The sequence below is a fragment of the Boleophthalmus pectinirostris genome, unplaced genomic scaffold, assembly GCF_026225935.1.
Source record: "Boleophthalmus pectinirostris isolate CB_2022bp ecotype Guang Dong unplaced genomic scaffold, ASM2622593v1 HiC_scaffold_6, whole genome shotgun sequence".
In the NCBI taxonomy this organism is placed as follows: Eukaryota; Metazoa; Chordata; class Actinopteri; order Gobiiformes; family Gobiidae; genus Boleophthalmus; species Boleophthalmus pectinirostris.
The window spans coordinates 41,533,241-41,558,617 of NW_026571447.1; the positions used below are offsets into that span (position 1 = coordinate 41,533,241).

The 25,377-nt window shown below is 41.9% G+C and overlaps 2 protein-coding genes across 3 annotated transcripts in view; one reads left to right on the forward strand and one right to left on the reverse strand.

Annotated features, from left to right (window-relative positions):
- The window catches only part of dyrk1b (dual-specificity tyrosine-(Y)-phosphorylation regulated kinase 1B), a 61,671-nt gene that overhangs the window by 26,843 nt on the left and 9,451 nt on the right, over nucleotides 1–25,377 (reverse strand). The window contains exon 1 of one of the 2 annotated variants that reach the window (XM_055163597.1): nucleotides 12,958–14,603. The exons of the other annotated variant lie outside the window; for it this stretch is intronic. Coding sequence (XP_055019572.1) covers nucleotides 12,958–13,057 — 100 coding nt within the window. The 5' untranslated portion in view covers nucleotides 13,058–14,603. Of the gene's footprint in view, nucleotides 1–12,957; nucleotides 14,604–25,377 lie in introns of those variants that run through there. 2 annotated transcript variants of the gene reach the window in all.
- Nucleotides 7,390–25,377, forward strand: part of dnase2 (deoxyribonuclease II, lysosomal) — a 167,196-nt gene continuing 149,208 nt past the window's right edge. The window contains 1 exon segment of the mRNA XM_055163611.1: nucleotides 7,390–7,397. The gene's annotated coding sequence lies outside the window, so the exon portion shown is untranslated.

Here is a 25,377-nt window from a genome sequence, read left to right on the forward strand (position 1 = left end):
GAGGGCACCAGCAGGTTCCTCCAGGCTGCAGCGGGCACCTGTGGGCACCAGCGGCCCCGTCTGCCCTGTGCCCACGGGCCCCTGGGCTCTGTCCGCTCGGGGCCCTTCACGTCCTGCTTTAGTTTTATTTTACAGTCAAAGCTTCATCATCAGAGCAAACACAAAGTGAAGCTCTTGTGACCAGCAGCGGCAGCCTAACGGAGCACATCCTGATGCAGCACGTCCTTCACAGACGTGTGGACAGAACATGAGACACTTTAAACAAAACACACAGAAAACTCCTGTGAGGGACACGACTCAAGTAAATATCGACAATAAACAATAAAGTTCAAACTAATTTATGCAACTGACACGAAACTCCAGAGCAGATTTAAAAACTGTTTTAAATCTACAAAAACACAAACTGTAATAAACAAACAGCAGAATGAAGCTCTTTAGTCTTTAGTTTGAATCTTAATGAGTCACAGAAGTTTTTCATTCCACCTTTAACACCTCAAAACTCTTCATACAGACAAAACTCCACAAAAAAAAAACCTCCAATATTAATTTCAACTGTTCACGGCGTAAACACATTTCTAGTTTTCACATACTGCTGTTTGTGTCCGTCACATCTGCAGGTTCACGAGAAACTCAGGAAAAACTCAAATTGAAGCTCGATCACGACCCCGACACACAAACAAACACACAAACAAACACCAAAACAGGAGAATCACACGACAACACGAGGGGCAAAGATCACTTTTCTTTCTTCAGGACTCAAAGCGTTTTACATCAAGAAACACTCACAACAAACTCTGGAAAAAAGTTTGGCAAAAATGTAAGATCTAAACACTTAAATCGATCAGAAAATGACGTAAAAATAGTAAAATGATGTCAAGTAAAATGATATCGCTGCATAGACACAAGTTCTTTTCAAATAAACGACCTCTAGATGAGAATCAAGTGTCTCAGAGCTCGAAAACAAACCTGAAAACAAGATGAAGAACCCGATGTAACATTTTAAAATCTTGCCCAAGGACACAACAACAACAACAGCATTCACTTTTATGTCAAGAGCTGGACTGGAACCATAAACCTTCTACTCAGAGGATCAACACTTCACCGACTGATCCACTTCACCCCAAAACCAAACAACGACAACGAACGTTCACATGAGATTTAATTCTGAATAAAACTGAATTCCACTTTAAAAAGTCCATGTAAACACTTAATTCTTAACGATTCATCTTAATAGTGAAGTAAGTGTTTGGTTTCTTCAGATTTTTTCGCTGAATGAATCTGGTTCCTGGATCCTGTTTGTTGTTTCTTCTTGTTAAAAATGCTGCTGGTGCTTCATGCTCGTCGTGTCGTCCTTCTGACGCGTCGATCCGGACGATCCGGCTCCACCAGTCGTGTCTCGGGACTTTGATCCACGTCTCTTTGGATTTGTGAGCGGGATGCGGGAGTGGACTGAGCTTTTGTCTTCTTCCTCCTTCTCCTCCTCAGCTCACAGATGGAAAGTCGGACGTTACGCCGTGTGATGTTTTCGATGGTTTCGCTCAGTCTCACCTGAACTGTTCGACCAAATCTCAGGGTTTAAAAGATTCATGTTCTCACACTGAACGACTTCGACAGTGAAACCCTCACGAGAGGCGACTGGATTTTAAAAAGGTTTGATTTTCTTGCTGATTGCTGATCGGGAGCTGCTCCTGAGGGACTAATTGGTTCTTTTTATCTCACGTAAACTACACGAAGATGAAGCCAAAACTCGGCCTGATCCCGAAAACAGTCGCACGAGTGAAAAATCGTCTCAAAAATTCGCAGTGTCGCCGACTTTAAGTGTGATGAGACAATTCTCCAGCCGCTGCACAACAATTATCATCAGAACCACTGCGGCTTCAAAAAGTCTGGACGGTGTTTGTGTCCGTGGAGGAACCACAAACCAGACGATAGAAAAGTCGGGAGCAGCTGAAGTCGACATAAATCTGTTGGTGTCTCTGTCCAATCAGAACCTCCCCCCAGACGCTCACACACATGAAATAAAAAACATTTCACCAGTTTAACACCAAACAACAATTCAACATGATTATTTACACGGAACTATTTAATTCAGAACAATTTATTCAGAATTAAAAATCATCATGTAAACGTCCAACTGTAACTGCACAACAAACTCTTCTACAAGTACGAAAATCTGTCATAATCCAAAGAACTAAGACCTAAAACTGCTTTAATAACATAATTTCTGTGCTGAAATGGAGCAAAGGATCATGGTCTGTGTAGTTCCCTCGGCTTTTTTGGCTGACGCTGCAAAAAACAAAGAAAATAAGCAAAGAAACTTGTGATTCGACATAATGTGACGATCCACGATATTATTACTGAGACTTTTGACGTTTCGATATGACGATGTTTCGGTTATTGTTACATCGCAAATAATTATAAGTAAATGTTATCGTGAAATCACCTGACGACCGCGACAAACAGCTCAAAGAAAACACGACATGACACAAAAAAAATTGGAAAAACAAGTGTAAAAATGAACACAACACAATAAAAACGAGTCAAATACTGAGTCAGAAAAGCGATTATTTTAAAAACGACGCTGAACTTTGTGTCAGTTTTTGTTTCACGTGGACAGTTCCCGTAATTTCAAACATCTGAACCATAAACCAGGTCACAAATCTGCACCCGATCGTTACAGCAAATCTAAGTAACTACTGAAGGTGACGCTAACTGGAGGCACTGCTCTGTCAGAAGCTCCGTGACTCAAGTTAGACTCACGTTTTTTTTTTGTCGAAAATCAAACTCCCGAACAGAACCCCGGACACTCGCACCGACCGCAGTTTACAGACGATATTAAAACTCTTCTCATCAGGTTTGCGTTTGCGTCGCCGCGGTAACTGCTGAACATTCTGCCACGGACATACATGCGGACCCGAGGAAGTAAGTAACGGTTTGACTTCCGGGTCCAAACTGGAAACTTCACAGCTTTGGTTTTGGTCTTTATTCCTCAAACAAGAAACAGTTACAGTTCGGAACTTCAAAACAGCATCGATATCGTGGGCTGCTGTATTTTTTTGTTTATTTTACTCGATTATTTTGTTACAGCGCTATAGTTTTGTTCCTGGAAACTCGTTTATGCGACACATTTGACATTTTCACTGATTTGAGGATTAAAATGTTTGTGTTTCATATGAACTTTGCACAAGAAGCAGCGATTTAACAAAGACTTTTAGTGTCACTTCGTTCAGTCTGAAGTGACGCAAATCTGATTTTTTGGCCCCTTTGCTCCGGTATCTGATCTTTTAATGACACTTTTAAGGACACTTGGATCTGTGCTCCTAAAACCCAAACAGATCTGATTTTTTGGACATGTGACTTCAGTCTGAACGGTCAGGTCACATTCATCCACCGACACGTCAGACTCAGAGTCTCGTCGATGGAGTTTGGAAAGCGAGGTTAGAGAGTTCATTCATATTTTTGGGGATCGCTGTGTTCAGGACAAATTGGAGGAGTCTTATAGGAACCGGTCCTGGCTCCAACGTCAACGAAAAATAAAGATCCTGCGAGAAAACACAAGGAGGATAAAGACTCAAACAAACGAAGCGGCCGTGGACGTGTGACCTCAACATTTTACCAACAACTGGACCAGATTTTAAGAGAGACGAGCTCAGAGTTTAGGCGACTTCTATAAACGTGAGACACTTTTGGGGCGTTTAAAGTTCACACTGGAGATCACACACAAGTCACGTTTAACTGGAAATGTGAACGACCTCGCAAAAAAAGCCGAGTTGAGCATTAACAGAGTATCTCCAGGTTTGACTGCCCCAAATTTAAGACTTTTTAAAGACCTTTTTGAGACCAATTAAATGAAAAATACACGGGTGAAAAACACCAGATCTAATAATAATCTAATCTAATAATCGCCATTACCCACTTTGCTTTAAATAACAAAAAATACTAAAATCTAAATACAAAATCTCATTCAGAACTCGTTTATAGTCGGATGCTTCGCTTGTAAAACGGCCAAAAATTCATTTAAAACATTCTAACAAGACAAACTAAGTATTGTTTGTGCAAACTCCAAATCCCGTTAATCATCCCGTTATGTGATTTCACGTTTTTTTTTTTTTTTTTTTCTTCCTTTAAAATTGCCCTGTAGCCTGGTTGAGTTTACAAAAAAATAGGCCAAAGAAATTTAAGACTTTTGTGAAAAAAATAAGACCTGGACAACAGAATTTAAGACTTTTACAGACCTTAATTAAAGAGCATGAAATTTAAGACCTTTGTGAAAAAAATAAGACTTAGACAAAGCAATTTAAGACTTTTACAGGCCTTAATTTAGGAACATGAAATTTAAGACCTTTTTAAGACTTTTAAGGCTGCTCTGATTAGGCCCTGCAGTCTGTCACAGCCACAATTTAGAGTTTATTTTTTCATTTCGAAAAGATTTGAAATGAATCGTATTTAATCGGAAGTGCACTGTACCGAGTTTATGTATCGTATCGGCAACTTCTTAATGTTATTCAGCCCTAAAGTTTTGAACCACAAACTGTATTAAATATAGAGATAAAGTCGTAATAATCTAAAAGAACTCAGACACCGTTCCACTTCCTGATCTGAACTTCTGACCGTGTAACTTTAAACAGCCGCCGTGTCTCTTTAACACGAGAAGTGCCGCTGTTAAAAAGAGGAAACTGTGACATGTTCTTTGTTTTCATTCAGCTGACGGACCCGGAAGTGACGTCACACTTAAACGGTTCTTCATGACACTGTTCTGAGGTTTGTTCTAGTGTCGTTTCCTCGTCACAAACACAAACACAAACCTGGAGATGTGTTGTTGTTTTTGTTTCATTCACACGTTTAAAACACAAACGCTGCACATTTACTCTGAGCTCTTCTCTCAAACTGAAAAAGCAAACAAACTTCCACACACCTTCACTAGAATCATTTAGATCAGTTCAGTCCTGGAATTTCTTGACCAATCTTGACTGAACTAACGGGAAAAGGAGCTGTTCACTTCAAAACTACCACTTCATGACATCACAAGGTGGAGCAGAGCGTTTGGAGGTTTGAGGATGTAAACAGAAACATGAGTGGATGAAACAAAACACAACTCCAGCTCTGTTTTTTGACAAGGAAACAACATTAGAACACGGCTCAAAACTCTCAAGACAGAACTCAGAACACGGTGTCCTGACTTTACTGTGAGCGAGCTCGCATCTCCACAAACCTGACTGGGCCAAGTGCGGCAAATCAAAGTAAAGAAGCACAAACTAGATCCAGCAGACGCACTTCTACACAAACAGAAGTGTCATTTCCACGTGTTTTAGAGTCTGTCAGTCTGTCCTCATGACCACATCACACAAACAGAGACACACCGATATTTACCCTTTTTAGAGTACCAGGTATCGGCCATAAATCTCCAGCTGAGGCCGATATTTAACCAGCAGCCTAAAAAACATCTGTATGAGACTTTGTCTGAAGAGTTTCTGCAAAATGTGACACTGAACTCTACACAGTTTGGAGTAAAAGAAGTCTGTGGATGAGTTAATGTGAGAAATATTTTGTAAATCGGTCCAACATATCGGCACAAAAATATCGTCAAATTCTGGATTCTAAACAAACTGTATCAGGCATGAAAAATCGCACATGGGTCGTTCTTTGTTTTTAACAGCTCAACATAACGACATGACAAAGCGATTTCTGTAGTTTTATAACTCCGGGTTTCCATGTAGTAACAAGAAAACAACAATAAAAACTTGGGGTGTAACGGCACAAAAATCACGATTTGGTTCATTTTCGGTTCAGTTTGGGAACAAAATGTGAAACCATTTGTGTTTTTATTAAACCAATAATTTGTTTTAACATTATACAAACGGACAGGGATGGAACGATATTCAAGTCTCACGATACGGTATTTATTGCGATATCGTGGAAAAGCTCATGATTAAAGATGTAACGATATCCAAGTCTCTCTGTACGATATTTTCACAATATACACCTCATGGAACGGTATTTATTGTGATATTTTGTGGAGACTAAACAGATAAAACTGTGAATGTTCAACTTTTTCCTCTTAAAATTCCTTGACAAGACTTAAAAGTGTCAGAACTGTTATTTCTTCTTGTCGTCTGCACTGAAATGGAGCAAAGCATCATGGTCTATGTAGTTCCTCTGTGTTATTTTAGCTGTTGCTGCACCAGAACTCTTCATTTTGTGATTCGATATATTGTGATGGTTCACGATATTATTGTGAGAACTTTGACGATATGATATTTCTGTTATTGTTACGTCCATACAAACGGGAAAATAAAATAAATGCAAAGTGCTGCTTGGTAATAATGGTACTAATAAGATCAATAAAATATTCTCAAATAAGCAACAAATGTTTGAAATATTATAAAACATAAATGACTTGTAAACAGTAAAGAAAAACACAGCACTAACAGTTCCAGCGTGAAGTTTAATACATTTACAGTTACAGTTACTACAGGGTTTCCCAGGTTTGACTTTTTTAAGACCATTTAAATGAAAATTAAGACCAAGATCGCACCAATTATGTGACGAAAAACACCAGATCCAATTCTAATAAAGACCAAACATCTACAGGAACTTTATCTAGAATCTAAGAGTCTCTGTGGATTAAACCGACACTTCCCCAAGATCCATCCAACGACTTCCTCAACTCGACTGATCGTTTTACTCATTTCCACCGACGCCACAAACCCAAGTATTGTTTGCGCAAACTCCAAATTAGACGTTCATTTATGTTACGTGATTACGTTGTTTTTTTTTTATTCCTCCTTCAGTTAAACATCACACTACATCCTGGCTGAGTTTACAAAAAAATAGACTAATAAAATTTAAGACCTTTGTGAAAAAATAAGACTTGGACAACAGAATTTAAGACTTTTTAAGACCTTAATTTAGGACCATGAAATTTAAAACCTTTGTAAGACTTTTAAGACCCTGCAGCTGCTCTGTACTAATAAAAACATAAACAAAACATCAGTTTCATTTTAACATTAGCAGATAGTTCTACAAAACATGACATTTCCGTTAGAACCATCTCCGTCGTCGTTCTAAAACCTTTGTCCAATCTAAACATTAGCTCCAGAGCTTTTTCAGTAGCAGAGCAAGTCTCCAAACATCACCCAAGAGTCACTCCGAAGCCTCCGTACAAAACATCAGTATGTGCAGCTCTGTTCTGTTCTGTGCACATTTAACTCTCATACTACTACACAATAAACATTTCTAAAATCTAAACATTACGATGGACGATAAAGCTCCAGAACACAAGAGTTTGACAATAAAAGCTCAGCTCCACAGACTGGAGCAGCCGAGCTGGACGTTCCACACCGAGCGTTTGTACTTATGTAATAAAAACATAAACGTCTGCGCGTCCGTGTGTCCGTGTGTCCGCGCCGCCGCAAACGTCCAGATTAATGTTTTATTTTGTGCTTTTAAAGTGAACGGGACAGAATGTTCATGTCGGCGCGAGCGGCTCCGACTCGAACTGTGATGTACTCGGTTTATGTGACGTATTTGTCTTTTACTCACGGCACATTTATTTAATTTATCGATACTTATTTAAGTTTATTACCTTTTTTAAATATTTTTTTTACTCTTTGTTATTAAGGCTGAGTATCGTTAAGAAGTTGATGATACGTTAAATATCTCGATACATTGAGCTTTCGATTTGATATGATACGATTCAATAAAAAATAAAGACTAAATCGTGGCTTTGACACTTAAAATCTTTGTTAAATCACTTCTTGTGCAAAGTTCAACAGCAAAAATGTCAAATGTGTCGCATAAACGAGTTTCCAGCAACAAAACTGTAGCTGGAACTAAATAATTAAGTAAATTATATCATTTATCGATCCAGCATCCGACGTTATCAATACTGTATCAGCAGATTAAGTGACACGATATATTAATATTTTGATATTTTTGCACAGCCCCATTATATATTTATTATGATATTATATTGTGATGTGTGAGCTCCTGTGTCCAAATCATTTCTCTTCTGCATTAATAAAGTTTGTGATGCACTGATATGATACTAGTGTTGGATATCGGCATTGATATCGAAAAGTTTGATGGATTGGACGGGTTCAGTTGATATCGGTTCAGTCGATATCAAACTCTGCTCTGTAATCGATGTAATAGTACCGGTTACTGTAAAAAACATTTTGTCAATTACAGAAAAGAGAAATGTTTTATAATATTTAGAAACATTCAAATTAGAAGTGTACAAAAATATCAAAATATCGTATCGTTTAAAGTGATACAGTATTGATATCTTGGGCTGCTGTATCGATATATTGCCAAGAATATTTTTTGGTTTATTTTACTAAATTATTTTGTTGCAGCTACAGTTTTGTTGCTGGAAACTCGTTTGTGCGACACATTTGACATTTTCACTGTTTTGACGATTTAAATGTTTGTGTTTCAGACGAAAAACTAAAACTAAACTAAATAAATGAGTCCAGACCTGCAGCTAGAGTCTAGACCAACCAGAAACTTCTGTTCCTTCTTTATCATTATTATTAATTTGTACGACCATAATACTGCACAATACAAGAAAAAAAGAAAGAAATTGGGAAATTTGTAAAGTTTTGTCATCAGTGTTCAGGAGCAGCCACATCAGTTTTACATTTTTGGGATTCTGTCATGAACAGGTTTGGGGTAATATAAGTTTTTTTTTCTTCTTCTCACTCACTTTTCGAGAAATGTGTTTGTTGTTTATAATGTTTATGTAGTTTGTATTTGATCATTTTTCTGTCTTGGCACAAACTTGAAATAAAAACAAATCAAATCAAAAATCAAATCAAGACAAAGAAAATGAGATGTAACGAAGCTCCACGATGCAGCTCGGCGTTTGTCTAAAGATCTGAGATAAACAAATACAGTTTTCATTCATAACAACGTAAGGCTGATTTATTCAAAAACATTTGGTTAAGTCGATGTTTTGGTTCTTTATCCAATCAGAACGCAGAACGAGCCTCACATGACTCTCTCGTTTGGGTTGCAGGTTCAAAGCTGAAATCCAGTGAGTTTAAATCTAAAACGTGTCTCTCTGATCTGAACGGTTTCTCTCTAAACCCCAACACCTGCAGCATCATGAGTCAGTGCTAGTGCAGCCTCTGCAGGAGCTCTGGAGGTTCTGAAGCCTCTTTGTGCAAGTTCAGACTCTGGCCCAGGTCCCTTAAGTTATTCTACTTAAATAAAATGAAATTACTTTGTTTAGTCACAGTTTCTTTAGTTTCTTTTACTTTTTTAAAACACACAGAGCCACAGAACCAAAGGGATGAACTTCTACTCTCACACTTCAATGATGGAACTGTAAAAAAACATTATTACTAGAGATGTAAAATAACCAAAACACTGTGATACTGCATTGTCAAAGTTCTCTCAATAATATCGTGGACCATCACAATTTATCAAATCACACGTCCTTTTGGTTAAATGAAGAGTTATGATGCAGCAATAGTTAAAAAAGATAAAGAACTACATAGACCATGATCCTTTGCTCCATTTCAGTGCAGACGACAAGAAGAAACAACAGTTCTACTTTTTTAAGACTTAATCCAAAGAACTAAGAGTTAAAAGTGTTAGAATATTCACAGTTTTATCTGTTTAGCCTCCACAAAATATCGCAATAAATATCATACCGTGAGATGTACATCGTGAAAATATCGTATCGAGAGACTTGGATATTGTTACACTCCTAATTATTACCACAGTGTTTATTTTTTTAAACACTGCATTATTTCCTTTCGATATCTGACAGTACACAGTCACAGATGCTTCGCTCGGGACAGAACACTTGTTGCCGTGTCTTAGTGGAGTCTGGGTCCTGGACTGAGTCTCCGGGTTCGGGTCCCTCTTCACTCTCAGGCCGATTTAGATATTTCAACAGCAGCATCGTCTGATACAGCATCGTTACTCCACAGAAAAAGAAAATTTAAATTCTGCGACTGGACAAAAGTTTGAGTTTTGGTCAAACGCTGGTGGATGCTGCCTTATATCTGCCTGAAGGGGGAGCTAACTACACTGAAACTACACCAAAACTAACACTGAAACTACAATGAAACTACACTGAAACTAATACTGGAACTACACTTAAACTACACTAAAATGACTCTGAAACTACAATGAAATTACACCGAAACTACAAAACTACACTACAATGAAACTACACTAAAATTACACCAAAACTACACTGAAACTACACTAAAATTACACCAAAACTACACTGAAACTACACTGAAAGTGCACTGAAATTAAGACAAACTCAACTTAAACTACAATGAAACTAACACTGAAACTACACTCAAATTACACTTAAACTGAAACTACTCTGAAATTAATACTGAAACTAAAACTGAGACTAATATTGAAACTAAAACTGAAACTGAAACTAACACTAAAACGACCCCTTGTTTACAGTTTCTGTTTGTTGACTCTCTCTATTGTGTTACTTTGGCTGAAATATCCCTCAGTACAGCATTAAACCTTTCTGTGTTCACTGAGACCAAACCAGACACAGTTCCAGGTCAGATCTGTGGAGAGGCGACCCCGCTCACAGTCAGAACGTCTGTTTTTTTCGAGGTATTTTTGAGTCACCTGTGATTGAATAAACGTAAAAAGTCGAGCTGTTTAATGTAACACTGTGGAACATTCTAAACAAAGCACTAACATCTCCATAGAAACAAGCAGAAAAAGTTACACGGTGCAGCTTTTAGGACTCGAATTTCAACTGAGAACTGACAGAAACACTGAAGTATAAAAGGGAACACGTGTGCTTAAGAAAATGTTTACGTTACTACAAAAAGTGTCGATTCAAACAGCCCGATTTTCACTTATTCAGAAAGTTTGAAGTAAAATTAACGAGATTCTACGACTGTATTTATATTTTTTTTACTCCTTTTGGCCTAAACTGTTGGTCCCGAGCTGCTGTTTCCACGCCGCTCTCCCTCCTCCTCATCGCTCCGGACAAAAATAGTGCCCAGTGTCTGTCGGTTACTCCTATAAAACATCAAACTGGGGGTGTTCTACGTCTCCTGCTTCTCTGTTGGCGGAACGTTCAGCCGTTACCGTGGCGACGCGACGCGAACGTTTGCAAACACCGACAGGAAAAACTTTCATGACTCGGGAGAAAAGCGATTTAAAGAGCACGTTTTCAGATCAGGAGTTTGGTTTTGTTGGTTGTCGCGATTCCAGCTCAGGTCGGTCCGTTCTTTTTGTTAAATTAAAGCTCTGAGTAAAGTAAACTTCAGACAGAGCAGTGCTTCAGTTAGCTTCATGTTTCTGCAAAGTGTCACTTTTACGATGTGATCACTCAGCAAAATGTCATTCAGAATACACAGGTGTTACTGTCTTCTATAGTTCTAATCTGACACCTGTGGATTATTTGTCGTATTTTGGACATTTAAGTCAGAATATTGATCAAAAATGACAAAAGAATCTGGTTTGACGACTTCAGAGTTGGAAAATTGTGGAGTCAAATGCAGCAGATTCTCACCTGTCTCTTTATTTATTTGGACTCGCTCACGTTTTAGTGACGAAGAGCTGTGACCTTATTTGGCCTCGCCCACTTTCGCGCCTAAACCTAAACCTAAACCTTCCTTTGTGGGAAACGAGAATACGGGAAAAGTTTCTAAGCTGAAACACGAAGTTAAGTGGAGTTATTTGTGTTAAACGTTCACGTCACTGCACCGATTCTCTGGAGGCTTTAAAACATTTTATAGTTCCTGTAGAAAACCCCGCACAAAATCAACACAACCTGAAAGACGACGACTCCAGCGACTTCCACAATCACATGAACTGTGCAGCTTCGTTAATAAATTTTGTGGCACATGATGTAGGTCAAAGGTCACGAGGACATGGGTCTTTCGGTGGGTTTTGGGTTTTGGTTTGGTCTCCGTCTGCCTGCGCTCGGAGTGGGAACGTCGCTTTAAAAGGCTCTAGTGTCGCTGAGAGAAGCGCACAATGGAAATTATTTTCTGTCATTGTGCTCCAGGTTTGTTTTGTTTAGTCGCACTGACCTAATTTCGGGCGCGAACGCATCCGGAACGATTTGAAGCTCCGCGTGGTTTGTCCTTCTCCGTCATTTACTTTTATTAAGCGTTAACCACAGAAACTACAGTCGCTGTCAGCCCTCGCTCCACCGGCGTCCACAGGAAAAAAAGAAAAGTTTACTACGGTGTAACTAACCGAGGTTACTGATACTTCTGTCAATCTTCATCTGAACACCTCTGAACACCTCAAGAGCTCATCTGAAACAGGAGCTCAGTCTCACAGCTCTGGCCTCTGATTGGCCGACACACAAATGACACTTTCTGGAGTAAACACTAAAAGAACACTGCAGATGTGAAGGAGCCACAGAGCACAGAAAACAGAAAACAGAACACACCGCCTCCTGATCCACAGATCCACTCCTAATGTGATGTTTGAATATAAAATAATCCCATGTAACATTATAAACGCTCTAATAATGTTTAAGAGAAGAACTACAAAACCACGAAAAACACAAACAACAGAACCACGAAACACAAACTGAACTTTCTCTGAAGGACGAGGCTCAATCAGTGATTTGAAATTTGATTTATAATTGACCAAATCCGGCTGAAAGTACGAAGCAGCGACTCCCGAAGCCCGAGCTGTGGGGCACTGAGGTTACGAGACGATTTCAAGATAAAGTTTTAAAATTAGACGACTGTGTATTATAATAATCTATTTATAGACAGAGGTATGTCAGCACAAGTAGGTCACGTAATTACAAGCACCCGTTAAAGGTTGCACTGGGGGCTCAGGTCTCGGGTCTCGGGTCCTGGCCCTGAGTTAAACATAGAGACATGTGGATAGGCCCAGAGCGGACATGTGAACAGGCCCGGAGTGGACATGTGAACAGGCCCGGAGTGGACATGTGAACAGGCCCACAGCGGTCAGTGTGAGTGTGGTACTAACTCTTGTTCTTCCGGAGAAGGCCAGAGGTCATCCAAGGGTCCGGTTGGACCATCCTGCAGGGGGGCACAGTCTTGTCTTCCACAGATGATGTGATCACCATGGAAACGCTTGGCAACTGATCAATCCAGTTGGGAAACACAAAAGTCCTGTGCTCAGAGCTTGGAGAGTGTTACGTAACCCTCATCAGCTGTTTCTTCCCAGAGTTCAAAAATGTACATCCAACTCAACTTATTTAGCGAAGGCACCATCTACTCCGGCTCGTAGCTTGTCGTTACTGTTTCTAAGGCAAAGGCTGGTGAACAGGCAGCTGGAGTCTCTGATGTAAAAATATAAAGGATGTAAACTCTGTGGCGCACTACATACATATACACTTCTCTCATACTACATAAATACGGGGGCTCTCTGTGGGTGTGGGGGGTAAAAGAAGATTTGGTACGACCCGGGCATCGTGTCTCATCTCTGATGCCTCGTTCTGTTGCTGAGGTCGTGTGCTCACCTCACGCTGCTGGTGTGTTCTAGGTAGTGTAAAGCGTCTCCTACAAACTCTATCAAAGCAGACTACTTTGTAGTCACATTTTATACGGTTTTTAGAATCTTAAAATAACTTCAAAACAACTTCAAACATTTCAAGTTACTCAAATAGCTTATGTTGCTCTAAGACTGTGGGTTAATGTTGGTTTCCACGACCCTCCCGGAGGTGAGGGGGAGCCAGCCTCAGCCTGCATGCGTCCTATTGGGCAGAGCCAGGAGTGATGGAAGGGGCAGAACAGAGGAAGTAAACGGGAGATAGGGTTCCATCTGCCTGCCTTTACCCCATGCCTCTCACTAAAAATAGTTCCAATTACTGATACTTTGTGGGGAGCAGTGCACTGGCCGCAGTACCGCGGGGTTCGACTTCAATCACTACACGCACTGATTCATGCTCAGCTCCGCTCTGCTTTTATCAATCTCTCCTCTTCCTCCAAACAGCTCGGGTAAAAGCGCACTCCCACATGATTAAAAAAGAGAATTTCCACACGAGCTGAGAGTGAACTGTCCCGATGCTCCGCGTCACACAGAGTTTCACGCAGTATTCCTTCAGATAGATCCACAGTGGCTGCGCGGGGGCAGCTCGGGCTTTCTGTTCCACAACAAAACAGCGCGTAAATCCAAAGCTTTAAGCGCAGGGACAGAGAACTCCTCCGCTCACTCCAAACTGCATCCTCCGGAGTCCCCCGCGCTCGGATCGGTCACGCAGGACTCACCGTGGGCTCCTCTCTCAAACTAGTCCCGGATAAAAGCGACACGGGGCGAAGCGGGGCTCGTATTCCGACCCACGGGGAGGAAACACTCAACAATCCGGACTCGATCCTGAGCTTGACGGGAGACGCCGGCTGTGTCCGACCTGACGTCCCTCTCCTTCCGCCGCACGCGCGTGGAATCACCGCGTTTCTGCTTCACAACTTAATCCAAATATTCGCCTTTCCACTCGGGATCAAACTTTCTCCAGTGACGTGACGAAATCATGTTTTTGTCGCGTTCCCTTTTCGGACTCGTCTCTAAACGAAATCGCCGCCGCGCTCCCAAACGGCTCCCGCACGGCTCCCGCACGGCTCCCCACCCAGAGGACCGTACCAAGTCCGCGAGCGGGGGGGGCGCGCGCGTCACCGGGCTGCGCGCGTCGCCGCCACACAAACACCGCGCGCAGTAAACACACCTTTTGCACTTTTAACCACGATTAAAACACGAAGCGCGCTCCGGCTCCTCGAACGAGTCATGATTTAAGATTTAAGCCCACGGAGCCGCGTGTCACCCCCCCCTCCGCGCGCAGCTGCTGCCGCTCCACGCAGACCTCTCCGCTCCTCTCCATTTATAGTAACAGCAGGATATATATACTGGAACTTTAGATGGAGCTGTGCATATGCAGAGGATTCACTCAGATCCTCTTTATGTGTCTCATTACAAACACATTATGACAAGAGTGTGAAAGACCAGCTCCACACACACACACACACACACACGCACACACACACACACACACGCACACACACACACACACACGCACACACACACACACAGAGTTCTGGTGTGTGTCGTGGTGTGGTTGTGTGTTCTGGTCCGTGGGCTCGTGGTGCTCGGTGTAACATTGGTGTAAAAGCGGCTCCGTTCGCGCTTCTTGCTTCTTGCTTCTGTGTCTGAGTCGAGCAGAATAAATGAGGCTGAATATGACGCAGCTCCAGTTGGCGTGAGTCTTCAGATCAACACTCAAACTTGTGTTACTGGAGAAAAGCGCCCGGGTCCGTCAGCACGCGCCTCTCTGTTGCTACCCGACGCCACGGCAGCCGCGCAGCGATTGGCCGCGTAAAGCCGTGCGCCGCGCCCCCATTGGCTCGCGAGCGGGTCGGTGGGCGGGGCCGCGGGCTTAGTTTCCCGGCGTCTCCTCCAACGGCGCGAGGAGGAATGACGCGGAAATAGTTTGAAGATGTCAGGTAAAAAAGAGTGCGGGGGGAGGCAGACGGGCCGGGGGTGGAGACGCGCAGGAGGGGGGTCCACATGCTCACAGCTCAGATGTGCCACTTCCCCTCACAAACCTTTCAAGGCTAAAAGTTGTTGCTGTTGCTATCCAAGCATCCCGGCTAAATCAGGCACAATGCTGCCTGGGAACAGCCGAACGCGTCAAAAGTGCGCTCCTCTCACAGCTCCTTTAGTTAAAAGTAGTGACTGTAATACAACACCGAACAGAATAGGGGTCAGCCACGTCCCTGATCTACTGCGACACACACACACACATATGTATACATACACACATATGTATACATACACACATATATACACACACATATACATACACACATATATACATACACACATATACACATACACACATACATATAAACACATATATACAACACCGAACAGAATAGGGTCAGCCACAAATTCAGAATCTACTGCAACATGCACATGCATATATATGTGTATATATATATATATATATATATATATATACACACACACACACACACACAAATATATATATATATATTTATATATATACACATATATACAACAATGAACAGAATAGGGGTCAACCACGAATTCAGAATCTACTGCAACATGCACATACATACACATATATATACACATGTACATATATATATACACACACATACAGACACATACATACACATGCATATATATATATATATATACACATATAAACATTTATATACAACACATATACACATATATACACACACACATATGTACACACACACATATGTACACACATAGACACATATATACACATACATACATATACATACACGCATACATACATACAGAAGCATACACATACACACAGAGACACACATATGCATACACACACATATATATATACACACACACACACATATATACACACATAGAATCAGGCACAGAGACACACATATATACGTAGTCACACACATATACATACACACACACGTGCACGCACAGACACATGACCTGCTCCGGGACCAGTGGCCGCAGCACGCACGCACGCACACACACACGGACTTCAGATGTTACAGGGTTTAATCAGTGCACCAAAAATAGAAGCTTCATTCATTTGGACACAAACCGCGCTCCCAAAACGATAAAATGACATTATTATCATTATTATTATGATTATTATTATTCATATTATTAATATTATTATTATTATTATTTGAGGTGTTGTGGTGCGTCCGCGTACAGCGCGTGTGTGACACGGACTAATCACACTGATCGGGACACACTGGATCCGTATTCGTTTTCATCCGCAGCTGTTGTTTGTCACATTTGGAGCGGGATGAACACATGAGAGAATATTCATGTAAACATATCCAGATCGTGCAGTGTGCGGCGCGTGGAGCTGTGCTAACACCAGACAATGGAGATTACAAAGCCGGAGTGAGGAGGAAAGCAAACCCGGAGTCTCACGTGCCTTGCAGCAAAATTCCACCCGGCAACTACACGCCGCACCATAGTAACAGCGCTGCCATTGGTCCCCGGTGCGTTTTCAAATGACCAATGGGATAGCCGGTTGCGGATGATGCTTGTTGCTAGGTAAACATGATGCAGAAGAAAGATAGAGCAGAATTACCATGCTGCTACTGCAGGGTGCTGTCAGCAAACGAGCGGGGCTCTCCACTCCACAGACCCTTCTCTGTCTCAGCACTTGGCGGTGCCAGAGAGATAAAAACACCACGCGGGCTCGGCCATATGACGAGCCGAAGCAGAGGAAGAGGAGGAAGAGGAGCAAGAAGAGGAAACAGAGGAAGCAGAGGAAGAGGAGGAAGAAGAGGAAGCAGAAGGAGGAAACAGAGGGAGCAGAGGAAGAAGACGAAGAGGAGCAAGAGGAGGAAGAAGAGGAAGCAGAAGAAGCAGAGGAAGAGGAGGAAGAAGAGGAAGAAAAGGAAACAGAAGAAGCAGAGGAAGAGGAGGAAGAAGAGGAAGCAGAAGGAGGAAACAGAGGGAGCAGAGGAAGCAGAAGAAACGGAGGAAGCAGAGGAGCGCGATGGAGGCCTGGCTGCTACGGCTTTACCCACTGCACATGTCCCCCGCACACATCTTTACCCACTGAACATGTCCTCTGCACACACACATTTACACATTGCACATGCCCTCTGCACACAAGCGTTTACCCATTGAACATGTCCCCTGCACACATCTGATTACCCACTGAACATGTCCCCCGCACACACACTGTACATGTCCCCTGCACACACATGTGCACCACACCTGTGGTGCACTTTGAGCGCCTTTACAATGTTTTTAATTACAAATGATAAATAAACTAACCAAACCTGCACATGTTACACACACACACACACTACACACACTACACACACACACACTACACACACACAAAGACGTACAATAAGTGTTAGTGTTTAGTTCAAATGCAGTAAGTGAAATAATTTGTTCTGTCAATCGACTAAAATATTTTATCGCGATTAATCTGATGAATGTCACAGTTAACTCTTGATTAATCACAAATTAATTGCACATTTTTGTCCCTTGAAACATAATTTTAACTCTCTTATCAACTTTTTTATTGCATTTGAGTTTACGACGCGTTTGTCCTGACGCTGCTGTACGAGGCCGACGACGTCATCACTGTTTGTTTACATGTGGAGCAGAGGCAACGATTTAGCGGAGAAAATAAGTCCAGCGGCACAAACATCTGTGAACCAGTGAGACGTGATGACGAGACGTGAGTCCTGCTGCGATACTCTCCTCCGAGAGTTTACGGCGATAAAAACAGCCCAAAGAGAATCTGAAAAACTTCTGTCTCTGTCTCGGTCTTTATCGAAGGTCAGCGCAGATTCGTCGTATGTTTTGGAGCGACTTTATTTCGTGTTTTCCTCGTACGAGTGACATCAGCGCACACACAGGGCTTCTCAGTTTCGTACAAATTGTTTTAGGAGTTTTTCTAACGTTACAGCAGTGGACACAGCTTATGAAAAAACAGTTCGGTATTAAAATAAAAATGAACGCAGTAAAATTGTTTTGCCTTAAATTCTTAATAACACAATATTTCTGACAACACTAGAAATATTCAAGTACAAGTCCAGATCATTTCCCTTGTGTTTCAATTTCAGTAAAAGTCTAAGTCTAAACCTGTGTGTGTGTGTGTGTGTGTGTGTGTGCGTTTGTGTGTGTATTTGTGTTGTTGCTGTATCAGATGTGACCTGTTGTGACGTTGTTTTGGTGGTGTTCAGGTTCTGCAGGTCTGATGGAGGCTCCTGCAGCACATGGCTCATTTGGATAAGTAAACAAAGTACGCAGTGTGGAGTGTGTGTGTGTGTGTGTCTGTGTGTTCAGACTTACAAACTGAGAGTCACAACCACCGTTTACAACTACGATCGTTCATCTGTGGACCTGCCGTGGTGTGAAGGGTCCACCACCCGCTCGTCTCCAGGGGAATGTCACTGTTTTGTTTTTAAAGACTCGTATCGATGTTCTGAAGTCGTTTCCTCGTCACAGACCGACCTGGAGTTGTGTGGGGTTTGTGTGTGTGTGTGTGTTTCATTCATTCACACATGTTTAACACACAAACCCTGCACATTTAAGATGCAGAGTTCTGCTTTCAAAAGGACAGGAAAACACTCTGTTCCACCTTGTGATGTCACGTGGTAATGCTCCAATGTGGTTTTAAACTTCACACACTTTCACTAGAATTATCTGGATGATTTTTTCAGTTCTGGAGTTGCCGATCTCTCCTGAACTAAGGTTACGTTTACACTGAAACGAATCACCGTATCAGAAACGTCGCATCCAGACTTGTCGTTTCTGTGTCCACGAGTTTTCTCTATCCACACAAATCTGAGCACATCTGTTTACGTTTGACAGAAACTAAACTTAAAATCACATGACTCATTTACATAAACTAATGTGTGTGATGTGGTTCAGTTTGTGTTGGACTCAAGACACAGTGACTCAGTGGAATATGGGTGTTCTCTCTGTGACAGAGGGGTGTTCTCTCTGTGTGACAGAGGGGTGTTCTCTCTGTGTGACAGAGGGGTGTTCTCTCTGTGTGACAGAGGGGTGTTCTCTCTGTGTGACAGAGGGGTGTTCTCTCTGTGTGACAGAGGGTTGTTCTCTCTGTGACAGAGGGGTGTTCTCTCTGCGACAGAGGGGTGTTCTCTCTGCGACAGAGGGTGTTCTCTCTGTGTCAGAGGGTGTTCTCTCTGTTCAGAGGGGTGTTCTCTCTGTGTGACAGAGGGGTGTTCTCTCTGTGTGACAGAGGGTGTCTCTCTGTGACAGAGGGGTGTTCTCTCTGCGACAGAGGGGTGTTCTCTCTGCGACAGAGGGGTGTTCTCTCTCTGTGACAGAGGGGTGTTCTCTCTGTGACAGAGGGGTGTTCTCTCTGTGACAGAGGGGTGTTCTCTCTGCGACAGAGGGGTGTTCTCTCTGCGACAGAGGGGTGTTCTCTCTGCGACAGAGGGGTGTTCTCTCTGCGAGAGGGGTGTGACAGAGGGGTGTTCTCTCTGCGTCAGAGGGGTGTTCTCTCTGCGTCAGAGGGGTGTTCTCTCTGCGACAGAGGGGTGTTCTCTCTGCGACAGAGGGTGTCTCTCTGTGTGACAGAGGGGTGTTCTCTCTGCGACAGAGGGTGTTCTCTCGACAGAGGGGTGTTCTCTGCGACAGAGGGGTGTTCTCTCTGCGACAGAGGGGTGTTCTCTCTGCGACAGAGGGGTGTTCTCTCTGCGACAGAGGGGTGTTCTCTCTGCGACAGAGGGGTGTTCTCTCTGCGACAGAGGGGTGTTCTCTCTGTGTCAGAGGGGTGTTCTCTCTGTGTCAGAGGGGTGTTCTCTCTGTGTCAGAGGGGTGTTCTCTCTGTGTGACAGAGGGTGTTCTCTCTCTGTGTGACAGAGGGGTGTTCTCTCTGTGTGACAGAGGGGTGTTCTCTCTGTGACAGAGGGGTGTTCTCTCTGTGTGACAGAGGGGTGTTCTCTCTGCGACAGAGGGGTGTTCTCTCTGCGTCAGAGGGGTGTTCTCTCTGCGACAGAGGGGTGTTCTCTCTGTGACAGAGGGGTGTTCTCTCTGTGACAGAGGGGTGTTCTCTCTGCGACAGAGGGGTGTTCTCTCTGCGACAGAGGGGTGTTCTCTCTGCGTCAGAGGGGTGTTCTCTCTGCGACAGAGGGGTGTTCTCTCTGTGTCAGAGGGGTGTTCTGCTGATGTTCAGTCTGTTCTGTGTTTCTGTCGTGTTGTTGGTTCATATGAAACTTTTCACACATTATACGTGTGCAGGTGGTGCACACAGACACACGTTTATGTGAATGGACACATATTGTGTGTCTTAGTGTTTTGTGGGTGAGACTCGGCGGTGACAGACACACATCAGAGTATCAGAGTTTTCAGGAGTCCCACAGTCCCCGTCACTTCTGGACCAACATGAACTCGTGGAGCTGGAGGCTCCAGATCGTTCAGACTCTGGAGATGTTTTCAGTCAGATTAATGTGAACGAACCCTGTACACACAACCAACACCACTCACATACACACTAGTGTGAACAGTAAAAGGAGATGTTCACTTGAAAACTACCACTTCATGACATCACAAACTGGAACAGAGCGTTTTGAGACTAATAAACTGTTACTCAAACACGTGTGAATGAAACGAAACAATTCCAGGTCATTTTTTGACGAGGAAACAACATTAGAACACGACTTAAACCTCACAAGAATCAGTTTTGCTTTCTTTATTTTTATTAAATTGGAGGTTTTTATTATTTATTTTTATTTTATACTGTTTTTACTTCACAGTAAAGCGAGAACATCTCCATGGAGACGAGCATGAGGCCGACTCAGCTCCAGAAAAGTGACAGAGTGCGGCTTTAGGGTGAGCTGCGGTGGATCAGTACAGTCCTTTACTACATTCGAGCGATTGTGGACACTTGTAACTCGAGTCCTTCGGCCTGTAGCTTCCTTTGGACCGAGCGCGTGAACAAAAGCCGAGGGGCCCCTGACAGCTCGGCTCAGGGGACGGGAGAGCCAACGTCTGGACCTGAGGAGGCAGTACCGCGTTAAAACTGTAGAGGTCATGTTCCTTTAAAGATGCAAACTAAAAGGATCTTATACGGCCCGTGGAACAGTCGATCTTTTGAATCTCAATTAAGAACGAGAAACAATAAAACAGGAAAACAGTTTGTTATTTCATTATTTCATTTTAGTGTCAAACAAACAAAAAAAACAAAACGATTTCAGATATTTAATTTAAAATTTTAGTCTTGGTGCCCGTTTCACTTTTGATATTTGATTCTCTCTAGTTTATTTGAAGTTCTGCTGCTGAAGGATTCACCTGAAAAATCGTTGCAGTTTTGTGGACAAACATGTTTCTTATTTTATAGTGACACGTTTATTTTCACGTCTTAGAAAGTTGATCCATGACGAGAAACAGGAAGCAGCGAGAAACTTCGTATAAACCAGAGAGAATAAAATGTCAAAATTAAAATATGCACAGAGAATGTTTTTTGATTAGTTTTATTTGAAATAAACTTTAAATAAAATATAGGAAATAGAGGTCGAAATCTGTTTTTTTGTTTGACACTAAAATGGAAAAATGACAAACTGTTTTCCCATTTTATTGTTTTTTGTTCTAAGTGAAATTCAAAAGAACGAACGGAACACGGACCTTAAATATGCAGAGGAAGAGTCTGTTCCTCCTGATGGACTCGGGGTCGTCCCACTGAGATCTGAGTTCCACAAAGTCCTCGTGGAGCTGAAGCACCAGCTCCTCCTCTTCATGATTTATTTCTTCACAGGACGGAGGGATAATTTTAAAATGACTTAACGATAATTTCTATTTCTAAACCTGATTTTTGCATGTGAAGTTTTTTTACACTTGTTTTTCAGCAGGTCCACACGTCCAAACGCCACTTTCTGTTTGTCCAGTTCCAGCTCTTGAGGAAAAACCTCCCCGAGCAGGAACTGAGGTCCTGAGAAAACTCTTTTCCAAAAATAAAACAGGATCAACAACAGACCTGAAGAACAACAGACCTGAAGAACAACAGAACTGAAGAACAACAGACCTGAAGAACAACAGAACCAAAGAACAACAGACCTGAAGAACAATGGAACTGAAGAACAGAACTATGGACCCACATGAAGTAGAACATTCTCTCTTCTCCATGTGGAGATCCTTGTAGAACCCCTCTGACCTGAGCTCCACAGACCTTGAGCTCCACACAGACCTTGAGCTCCACACAGACCTTGAGCTCCACACAGACCTTGAGCTCCACACAGACCTTGAGCTCCACAGACCTTGAGGACCACTCTGACCTGTGTTCAGTATCGATATCGTGGGCTGCTGTATCGATACATCACCAAGACTCGTTTATGTGACACATTTGACATTTTCACTGTTTTTAGGATTAAAATGTTTGTGTTTCATATGAACTTTGCACAAGAAGAAGTGATTTAACAAAGACTTTTAGTGTCACAGAACTGATTTAGACTTTAGTTTTTATCAAATTGATTTGAAATATATCGTACTGAATTAAAACCACTCTGTATCGAAGTATGTATTGTATCTAAACAGGAGACTGTACAACAAAGAGAAGTAGTGACATGGTGTGAGCTTTACAAAAAAGTCCTTTGCAGTTGAGGTTGTCAAATTTTCCCGGGGGAATGAAGCTAACTGAAAGCACTGCTCTGTCTGAAGCTCTGTTACTCGAGTCAGACTTTAATCTGAGTTTTATTTTAACACGAATCTGACCAGAAAGAAACTCGAAAGAAAACTGAAAGAACATCACACAAACACTGTAAATATAAAACGGTTCTGGACACATTCGCCTTTTAGTTCAAATCAAACTCTTAAAACAGAACCATGAACGTTTGGACCGATCACAAGCTCCTGAAAACGTGCTCTTTGAATCCATTTAGTTTTTTCTTGAGTTTTCAGACGATCTTAAAACTTTTTTGGTAGTTTTTGTTCACGTGTGCGTTGTGTCGACGTGTAAAATATAAACTGGCTTAATATAGAAACTCCCGCGGTCTCACACTCCCACAGATCTGACACGGAACTCTACAGTCACTACGTTTGGTTTTGTCAAAGACTTTCCGAGGGAAAAAAAAAAAATTTAATTGCAAGTTTGAAAGGTCGGGGTTAAGAAGACAAAATGTAGTTTTATTTAAAATCTGTTTCTGCGACGTTATAAACCTCTGAGTTATTAAAGTATTTCACAAAATCTTCTGTTTTAAATATGTTTTTTGGACTTAAAAGATTCGTGTCATGGATGTTAATCAGCATGTACATCACGGGGCACCGAACTTTTTCCTCCTGTGAGCTACTTTTTGTAAAATGAGAACACCAGAGACCTACTCATTTTAGAGAAATTTTGTAAATATAAGAGCCAAAGATGAGGTACAGTTAGATTTCTATAAAACAGAGCCCATTATCCAATTTTATTTCAGATTTATTTACAAAGGAAATAAACGTTTAATCAATCAAATGTGAGTTATTCAGCGCAATATTTGTGTGTCTGTAAACTCTTAATTTTAAGCAAGGTGAGTTTATTTGTAAAGCACAATTCACACATAAAGAAATTCAAAGTGCTTTACAGAAAATACAAACAAATCAAAACAAATTTATAAAGAGAATTTTTCTAAAAGTCTATGGGGAAAAATGAACGGGAAATTTACTTCGAGAACTGGAGCTGAATTCGAAGTGTGCGAGACGTTCACAAACTCATCACTGATCGTTCAAAAAAGAATCATCTCCAGATTATTAGAAAAATCACAGTAACCTGAGCAGTACAGAAGTGTTGGGCTCCAGTCAAACGAAGCTCATGAGGTCGGCGCTTACAGAGAGAGGAGCCACAATTTTTCAAGGTGAAGTCAACTGGAGCCAGAGTCTAAAGATGGAAGCCTCTGTCCACGTTTACATGATGTTTTTAAATTTTGAATTAATTGTTCTGAATTAAAATATTCTCCTTGGAGTTTCCATGGAAATATAAACTAATAATTTTTCCATTTTTGTGTCGTCGTATGCAACATCTAGCGTCGAGTTTGTCTCTTGAGCTCACGGTCGTCAGGTGATTTCACGATAACATTTACTTATAACCGTTTGCGATGTAACAAGAACCAAAATATCTTCATATCGAATCGTCAAAAGTCTCAGTAATAATATCATGGGTCGTCACATTATGGCGAATCACAAGTTTCTTTGCTTATTTTTTTTGTTTTTTGCAGTATCAGCCAAAAAAGCCGATGGAACTACACAGACCATGATCCTTTGCTCCATTTCAGCACAGAAATTATGTTATTAAAGCACTTTTAGGTCTGAGTTCTTCGAGTTGTGACAGATTTTCGTACTTGCAGAAGAGTTTGTTGTGCTGTTACAGTTGGACGTTTACATGATGATTTTTAATTCTGAATAAATTGTTCTGAATTCAAATCTTCTCCTTGTAGTTTCCATGTAAATAATCATGTTGAATTGTTGTTTCGTGTTAAACTGGTGAAATGTTTTTAATTAATGTGTGTGAGCGTCTGGGGGGAGGTTCTGATTGGACAGAGACACCAACGGATTTAAGGTCGACTTCATCTGCTCCCGACTTTTCTATCGTCTGGTTTGTCATTCCTCCACGGACACAAACACCGTCCAGACTTTTTGAACCCGCAGTGGTTCTGATGATAATTGTTGTGCAGCGGCTGGAGAATTGTCTCATCACACTTTCCGTCTGTGAGCTGAGGAGGAGAAGGAGGAAGAAGACAAAAGCTCAGTCCACTCCCGCATCCCGCTCACAAATTCAAAGAGACGTGGATCAAAGTCCCGAGACACGACTGGTGGAGCCGGATCGTCCGGATCGACGCGTCAGAAGGACGACACGACGAGCATGAAGCACCAGCAGCATGTTAACAACAATAAACCACAAACAGAATCCACAAAACTAATTCAATCAGCGAAAAAAATCTGAAG